The sequence below is a fragment of the Pristis pectinata genome, chromosome 2, assembly GCF_009764475.1.
Source record: "Pristis pectinata isolate sPriPec2 chromosome 2, sPriPec2.1.pri, whole genome shotgun sequence".
Classification (NCBI taxonomy): Eukaryota; Metazoa; Chordata; class Chondrichthyes; order Rhinopristiformes; family Pristidae; genus Pristis; species Pristis pectinata.
In genome coordinates this window covers 34,705,082-34,713,438 of record NC_067406.1, presented here as the reverse complement: position 1 = coordinate 34,713,438, position 8,357 = coordinate 34,705,082, and the positions used below count along the sequence as shown (strand labels likewise).

Here is an 8,357-nt window from a genome sequence, read left to right as displayed (position 1 = left end):
GGGCCAAAGGGCCTGTTCCTTTGCTGTACTGTTCTAAGAATCTTCAACAGGGTACAGGTGGATTGAGGGAATGAGTGTAAACTTGGCAAATTAGTTACCATTGCTCCTTTGAGTAAATCTAGGAGCTCACTCCCTCTTCCCTGCAAGCTCAATTTCCTCCACAGTAGCTTCAGCATTTGTTTGCTAATGCTTGACTGCCATGGGGAGTGTGCCTTGAAAGACTTAAGCCCTTCCCAGATTTTACACAGCAGAGTTGAAATCTGCATTCAGTTAAGCTTGGTCCCATTGGGCACTGCACAAATCTCAGCTGATTTTGGGTGTAAACCCTGCTAATGCTGTCTAAGATGTTTTCATAACCAATTTCACAATTTTTGTTGGGGGTGATGGGTGTGGGATTCATATAAACACTGTGCCCAGTGCAAGTTTAGAGTCATAGAGATATACAGCGTGGAAACAGGCCCTTCAGCACACCGAATTCATGCTGACCATCAACCACCCATTTACACTAACCTGACCTTAACCCATTTTATTCTCTGTACATTGCCTTCAACTCCCACCCTCTCAGGTTTTACCACTCCCCAGACACACTAGTGGTAACTTACAGTGGTTACTTAACGAACCAATTTGCGCATCTTTGGGATGTGAGAGGAAACAGGGGCACCTGGAGGAAACCCAAGTGATTGCAGGAAGAACATGCAAACTCCACACAGTCACTACCTGAGGTCAGGATTGAATCCAGGTTGCTGAAGCTGTGAGACAGCAGCTATACTAACTCATCACTGTGGTGCCCAGCTTGCACCACAGAAGAGTGAAATCTAATTTCTAGGCAAGTGTTTGTTCTTTCATCTATCACTGGATACATTATATGGTTAGAATGTGTTCAACAGTCACAGCTGTATTTTTCTGAAGTTTGGCTTCCTAATCTCTCCATTGGTAATTCCCCTACCCGAGTGTCACAGATCATGAACAACCCCAGTTCTCTGGTCAGACCACACTTGGAGTATTGTGTTCAGTTCTGGTTGCCTCATTATAGGAAGGATGTGGAAGCTTCAGAGATGGTGCAGAGGAGATTTACCAGGATGCTGTCTGGATTGGAGAGCATGTCTTATGAAGATAGGTTGAGTGAGTTAGGGCTTTTCTCTTTGGAGAGAAGGAGGATGAGAGGTGACTTGATAGAGGTGTACAAGACGATAAGAGGCACAGATCGAGTGGACAGTCAGAGACTTTTTCCCAGGGCGAAAATGGCTAACATGAGGGGGCGTAATTTTAAGGTGAATGGAGGAAGGTATAAGGGGGATGTCAGAGGTAAGTTTTTTACACGTGTGGAATGCACGGCTGGCAGAGGTTGTGGGGGCAGATACATTAGGGACATTTAAGAGACTCTTAGATAGCCACATGAATGATAGAGAAATGGAGGGCTATGTGGGAGGGAAAGGTTAGATAGATCTTGGGTTAAACTGTCGGCACAACATTGTGGGCCGAAGGGCCTGTACTATGCTATAATGTTCTATGTTCTATCCTAAGTATGCGTTACTTTGGTTAACCACTGCAGAACGATTGTTTACCGATCTCCTGGTGAAAAAAAAATAGCTAAGATCAGATCCTGAGCACTGTTCAGTGAGTCTTGTTGAAAAGTCTGAGTGTGGACAGGATTGAACATGGTTGAGATACCCACTCTATAACTGAATAGCTGTCTACAATTACCATTGAGCTCACACACACAGAACTGACTACTTGGATGAAGTATTAGGCAATAATTCCAAGAAGACTAGTTGAGCACATGAAAGGAAAGTGATACATCAACATGATAATGACTGCAGTATCAATAAAGGGGAAAATGAACTCACAAATGAGCAAGGATGAACAACACTAAAACTGAGCTTTACTCTACTCCCAGTTGTAAATTCAGTCAATACCTATTAACAATGAGCAGTGGGTCTCTCTGTTGCAATCACAGACAGTACAAACAGTGAACTTTGCCTTTAGCGATATCACAAATTCAATTTGAAAATGGTGAGTCGCTGGTCATTTGAAGTCCCCTCTTCCACTGTGCATGGGCTGTACAGAGGCAGAAGCTGTTCTGTGAAAGACGCTCGGAAAACATATAGTGTTTGCATGGTCTCGGCATTCAAAAACGATACCACACCACCCTTGTAGTCCACATAGATACCAATTCGGCCTGGCTTGTGCTGGATCTCAAGCTCAATGTCAGACTCATCACAGGCCTCATAGCAACAGCCATCCCGCAATGTCAAACACCAGATACCTCTGCTGGGCTTGTAGATGAGATCCCCATGACGAGGTATAGAAGTATAGGCAATGCCAAGATCCCACTTGGTCTTATTTCTGACGTTCACTTCCCAGTAGTGCTTTCCTGAGGAAAGTGGCTCATTGCCAAGGACACACAGACAGGTGTCGAATCGGCCATCTGCATAAGCAACTGGCAAAGCTTCACGACGAGGAGTCACTGTCCGCTGGTTTATTGAGACTTCAAGGTGAGGATGAGCAGTCAATGGATCAAAGGTGAAAGCTTCAGCCACTGAAGGGAAATGCAACAAAAATCACATCAGCAAATGTCATAAAGCAAACATCAGGACCTTGTAAAAGTGTCCCCACAGCAGTCTATTTCACCTATTGGCATTTGAGATGATAGATGTTACAATGATTCCCCATGTGTGTTATCCAACCTTGTTGGTAGTGCAAGTTGGAAGTTGGTGCATCAATCCTTTACCCAATTTGTACTCAATTTGCTTTCATTTATACTGCACCATGAGTATTATGGGTATTTCACTGCAGTTTGTAGATCCCAACAGAGACGAGTTACCAGGGCACACATCAAAACTAACCTGAATAGGAAGTATTCAGGGTGATCACCAGGGGCAAGAGGGGTTAAAAACCATTCTGTCACCTGTCTGAATTACTTGAAACATCTTCTTCCAAACTTTGTACTGCAGTGGACCATGGAATTTCTCACTTTTAAAACGGACAATGGGGTCATTTGCAGTTTCACGATGAGCAGCTGGATCTGCAATGAGGACAATGAGCATTCATGTTGAAATGGACAGAATCAAAGTGAGGTACAGTAATACAGTAATACAGATATGAGAGAGGGAGAGGGAGAGGGGAAGAGAGAGGGAGAGGGGAAGAGAGAGAGAGAGAGAGAGAGAGAGAGGAGAGAGAGAGAGAGAGAGAGAGAGAGAGAGAGAGAGAAGGGGGAGAGGGGGCGGGTGGAGAGAGAGGGGGGGGTGCAGGGAGTAAGGGGAAAAAGTCAGAAGATTGAAATAGACAAGTTGACAAGAAAAATCCTGAAGGGGAAGACAGAGGGTATATGAACACAAAATGTACAGACATAAACAGACACAGAGAAAGCAACTGAGAGAAAAACAAAATGCTGAGTTTTTATTTTAATCTCACCCATCAGAGGAAATGTTCAGCACCTGAAACAGAAAAAAAAATTCATTGAGAAAAGTAGGAATGAAATGTTAAAATCTTCGCTGAGCATGCCACCTCCTGACCAATTCTTTTCAGTCATGTCCATCCCCAAAGACCATTAGGCAGAGGAACTCTCCGAAGCACAGCATGACACTGCCTGATTAATGGGAAAAGTATTGAGGACACTTAACATTGTGTACACAACATGTGAATCACATCAGTGGATCAGATCTAACCTTAAATTGATGAGAATCATTTCTCACTGATGGAGGATGAAGTGGAACTATCAGACTCTGTTCCTTCTGTTTCAAAAATGTTTGAGGGTAATTCTAGGGCTGAATTTATTTCCTATCTTTAACTGATCAGTGAGAAGGATAGTGTTTACCTTGAATCACAGAACTCTAGTCCTTCCACAACACTCTTAGGGAGGGAATATCAGGTTATTAACCAGTGAAAATGAGGGAGTTGTGATAAATATTGCAATAATTTGTGCAAATTGCAGGGGACACTGATTGCCTAACACCTGAGAATTGGGCTTAATAAATTTGGAAATTGTGCCCTCTACATCCAAGAATAAGTCATTATTACATATTCTTTATACTGACCTTGGGGACTCCATGGTACACAGCTCTCCATCTGAAAAAACCTTTTCCTACCAATCTGTTTCTGTTACTTAGCCAATGTTCTATCCATGCTGCTACAGACTCTTTCGTTCCATAGGCTACGATCTTGTTGTAGATGTGGTACTTTATCAAATGCCTTTTGGAACTTGAATTTCCTCCACTGGCCCTCTCTAATGCTATTAAGTTAGTTAAACAGAATTTGCCTTTAACAAACCGGGCTTTCTCTCCGATGCATCAATCAGATTTTGACATCAGAGGTGCTGTTGATCTATTTTCTCTTTATCTGCACTCCTGCCTCCCCCATTCCCTAGAGAAAGCTCTTGCAGAAGCAATGCCTGATTCTAAACGAAAAGGCAGGAGCAGAGAGAATCGCAAAACATGACGTTTCTTTTTTTTCATGACTGAATTGAACAGGCAGAAAGAAACTGGTATCTTTCCTCAGGCCCACAAAAAATGAACACCTTCAAGACTTCACTCAGGTTGTCGGTCTGCAGCGCTGAGTGGAGGGGCTCAGCCAGTGTCCTCAGACTTTCCACTCTCTGCAAGCATTCCATCTTCAACCTGCTCAGTTCTTGCAAGGTGTCCTGTGCCTCGGCGGCTATCTGCTCCTTCAGAGCCTTCTCTTCTGCATCCAGGAAACTCCGCAAAGCATCAAAATCATCTCCCACCTGGCGCTGGAGTGCCTCAACCTCTTCCTGGAAAAAGAATGTAGAAATTCCTAGGTTAGGCTCAATCTGAGGCACTGGAGCTCAATCCCACCAATCGGTTTGATCTCCCACAGTGATAATCAGTGATAATCTCAAGTCCTCCTCCCCAATGCAACAGTGACCAAATCCTACATCTATCATGGTGTTGATCTGCATGGACCAGTAAAGAGCATAGATTCCATCCATAGCTTTTATTGATATAGCTGATCTCAGCTGGGGCAAGAGGAAGAGTGTCTTAAGTGCTCCTCAATAATGGGAAAGTGGGGTCAAGACAGCTAAGTCCTGGTTCCTAATCACTGTTCAGTGACTTTTACAGGAAAAATTTGAGGCAGCTCATCCGTAATGTATTTCTTACAGTAAAACATCCATGCTGCCACTCATTCTCTGGGGTCAATGTGAGAATTGGACCACACAGGTTAGTTAGGTAAAGTGTGGTCTGCACACCCAGTGCCTGCCCTACTCAGGAAGGGGTAGGGAGAATTCCTCACCTTGGTTGTTGTCACGTTTTGATCAATCTCCTCCAGTCTTGAACTCTGCTCCAAGCTCTTGGATTCCAACTCCTTTGAGCATGCAGACAGCAATTCCTGATTAATAACCAAAGAAAAACTTGAAATTTTTATTGGGAAAGGTGACCCCTACCAGCAGATATTCTGAAGATGTCAGAGACAGTACCTGAAAGACAGGCCCAGTTTGACTGCTAAATCATCGTGAGTCACCAATATGGCACAAAATGTCAAAGAGTTCAAAGGGCTCAGACTTTATATCCAGCCCGGGCAGTGCCATCTGACCTTTTCCCATCGAAATGCAAAGTTCCAATTCCAGAGAAGAATGGTCATTTGCTTAAGGTGCCGACATGTGATCAGTATCATTGGAACTGGAACCACTTGAGGAGCTTTGAGCTACAGGGAGCAAGTCAAAGTGGTCTGTTGTGTCTTCAAGCAGTATGACAAAGGCACATGTTAGACTGAATTACTCTCATGGTATTTTGCCAACATCAGTGAGCAAGGATGGTATCAATAATTACTTCATATATCCAAATACTAGATATTAATATATACTAATTATTAGATATATCCTTTCATCTTTGCTGGATCAATATGCTCTTATTGCTTGTTCAACATCATCATGGGAGCATCCTAGGGAGGCTGACTGTAGTACTCCAGGGATAAGACCTCCCACAACCTTATCAGGTCATCTATAAACTGCCCACACCCATTGGGTGACAAGTAGAAGAGGTGGTTGTAGATAATGTCTATTGTGCCTCTAGACAGATTCAGGGAGCAACTCTTTGGTCACTGTATGGAGGGGTTTGAGGGTGGATTCTGAGAAACAATAGGAAGACCTCACTGTAATTGAGGTCTTCCTGTTGTCTGCCTGAAGGGAAGCACAACCTTTGATTTGGTGGCTGTCTTTTCCAGTGGCAGACAGCATGAAGTCTCAATTACAGTGAGGTAATCACAATCAGTTTGGTCTATTTTTTAAATTCATTTTTCAGAATCTGAGCATCATTGGCAGGGCCAGCATTTATTATTCAAGTTGCCCTTGAGAAGGTGCCAATGAGCTTCCTTCTTGAACTACTCCAGTCCTTCAGGTGAATCTGCTCCCACACAGCTGCTGGGTAGGGAGTTCCAGGATTTAGATCCAGTGACAATAAAACAGCAACAATAAATTTCCAAGTCAGGATAGCGTATGACTTGAAGGGGAACCTGCAAGTGGTGTTGTTTCTGTGCACCTGCTGCCCTCACCCTTCTTGGTAGTAGAGATCAGAGATTTGGGAGATACTGTCAGAGTGACCTTGGTTGTAACTGTGATAAGTTTCATATTGGTACATGTTGCCAGCGGTGGAGGGAATGCATGTGTGTGTGGGAGATGTTAGTGAGAGTTAATGGGGGTGCCAGTGAATGCGTTGCTTGGTCCTGGATGGTGTCCTTTTCCGGAGTTGTTGGAACCGTGCTCATTCAGACAAGAGGTCAGTATTCCTTCACACTTCTTGCAGATGGTACAAAGGCTTAGGGTGTCAAGAAGTGAATCACTTGCCACAGCGTATCCAACCTCTGACCTGCTCTTGTAGCCAGGGTATTTTTGAAACCGGTTCAATTGAGTTTCTGGTCAATGGCAACCCCCAGGACGTTGATGCTTAGTGACTGTGATGGCGACGTCATTGATAGGCGTTAAACTCTGTTGGTGATAGTCATTGTCTGGCCATTATGTGGCACAAATGCTACTCGCCACTTACAAGCCACGTCTGAATGTTGCTGACAACTTTTTGCAAGCAGACGTGAACTTTTTCACTTGCTACGGTGATGAAGGAAGTCACATCTCCGGCGCCCCCGAGTTCTCCGGTATCTCCTCCTCTTCCCACATCGCGAAGATGATACTGTGAATCATTAAGTGCTCTTTGAAAACTTCATGAGAATTTCCGCGAGGAAAGCATCGTTAAAAGCGCCAAACTATTGCTTTGATTATGTGCTATTGCTTTTGATTACTTTACTTCACAATCAAATCCCTCTCCATTTTCCATACTGCATTTTACAAAGAGGTGGGAGAATTTCTGAAAAGCAGAGTAAGAGCAAAGAGACCTACGGAAAGAAGGATAAATATTCTCCTTATACAGGTCTTTCTGCAGAACGCCTTTTCCCTTGAAGTATATCACTAGGGCAGAATTTTAAGCTATTGCCATCTTGTTTGTACTTTCAACGCCATTCATTCATTGTATGTTAAGTATTTACGATGTGATTAAAACGTAGAATACACTCAGGCGCTCTGTTCACAATGACTTACCTTAAGTTCGCTTAATGCCTCTTCCACTGGCACCACAGTGTGCCCTTGGTGCGATCCCAGGATCACACATTTGCTGCAAACTCTCAGTTTCTCCCGTTTGCAGAAGTACGCCAGCTTCTTCCCATGCTCGGCACACCTCCCCACCTCCATCGCGGCCGCACCGGCTCCTTCAATACTCGCCTCCATCCTTCAGCTGCGTCTGCAACCGCAAACATTCGTCAATCACCAAAAGTTTGCAAGTTTCCTTTCTTAGGAGGAAAAGTCAATGCTCTGGCGCCTCAACGCGGAAGTAAGTCTATTTTTTAAGGAAAGTCCCAGCATGTTATTTGATTGACAGCAGAGTCAACCAACTAAAAATCAGCTTGTGAGATAGCAGAAGAAAAATGGTGATGGACACCATGTGGGGAAAGTTCTTCAAACTCCTGCATTTGCGATAATAGTCACATACCCAAGGCCCCCCCTCCCCCCTTATCAGACAGCACTACTTTAAGTTCTCTCGACTTTGAGAGTAGACTGGATAAATTGCTTGGACACACAAGAGACTGCAGATGCTGGAATCTAGAGCAACAAGCAAGCTGCTTCACAAACTCAACAAATCAAGCAGCATCTTTGGGGAGTGTGGTTGACCGGAAATGTTGACAATTCCTCTCGCGCACAGATGTTGCGGGATAAATCCTATCTGGATGTATCACAGCTTGGTACAGCAACTGCTCTGCCCCAGACTGCAAGAAGCTGCAGAGAGTTGTGGATACAGCCCAGCGCATCACAGACACCAGCCTCCCCTCCTTAGACTCTGTCTTTACCTCTCGTTGTC

At 44.2% G+C, this 8,357-nt stretch overlaps 2 protein-coding genes across 2 annotated transcripts; both read right to left on the bottom strand.

Annotated features, from left to right (window-relative positions):
- Nucleotides 1-1,875: 1,875 nt before the first annotated feature.
- Nucleotides 1,876-3,047, bottom strand: LOC127580580 (zinc-binding protein A33-like). The gene is made up of 2 exons (XM_052034170.1): nucleotides 2,909-3,047; nucleotides 1,876-2,539 (listed from the first exon to the last, which is right to left on the bottom strand). Exons 1-2 carry the CDS (start codon nucleotides 3,045-3,047, stop codon nucleotides 1,992-1,994), a joined length of 687 nt encoding a protein of 228 aa, XP_051890130.1. The 3' UTR covers nucleotides 1,876-1,991.
- Nucleotides 3,048-3,410: 363 nt separating this feature from the next.
- On the bottom strand, nucleotides 3,411-7,811 carry LOC127580571 (tripartite motif-containing protein 12A-like). The gene is made up of 4 exons (XM_052034160.1): nucleotides 7,544-7,811; nucleotides 5,251-5,346; nucleotides 4,517-4,750; nucleotides 3,411-3,437 (listed from the first exon to the last, which is right to left on the bottom strand). The coding sequence occupies exons 1-4, from the start codon at nucleotides 7,727-7,729 to the stop codon at nucleotides 3,411-3,413; spliced, it is 543 nt and encodes a 180-aa protein (XP_051890120.1). The 5' UTR covers nucleotides 7,730-7,811.
- Between the last annotated feature and the right edge of the window lie 546 nt (nucleotides 7,812-8,357).

What these genes read in the sequence shown, in the direction of transcription:
- LOC127580571 (XM_052034160.1), bottom strand. Translation starts at nt 7,729, where the DNA reads ATGGAGGCGAGTATTGAAGGAGCCGGTGCGGCCGCGATGGAGGTGGGG. An exon ending in AGGCATTAAGCGAACTTAAG is followed by an intron (nt 5,347 to 7,543) that starts GTAAGTCATTGT and finishes GTTATTAATCAG; the next exon opens with GAATTGCTGTCTGCATGCTC. An exon ending in AAAACGTGACAACAACCAAG is followed by an intron (nt 4,751 to 5,250) that starts GTGAGGAATTCT and finishes TTCTTTTTCCAG; the next exon opens with GAAGAGGTTGAGGCACTCCA.
- LOC127580580 (XM_052034170.1), bottom strand. Translation starts at nt 3,047, where the DNA reads ATGCTCATTGTCCTCATTGCAGATCCAGCTGCTCATCGTGAAACTGCA. An exon ending in GTTTCAAGTAATTCAGACAG is followed by an intron (nt 2,540 to 2,908) that starts GTGACAGAATGG and finishes ATTTCCCTTCAG; the next exon opens with TGGCTGAAGCTTTCACCTTT.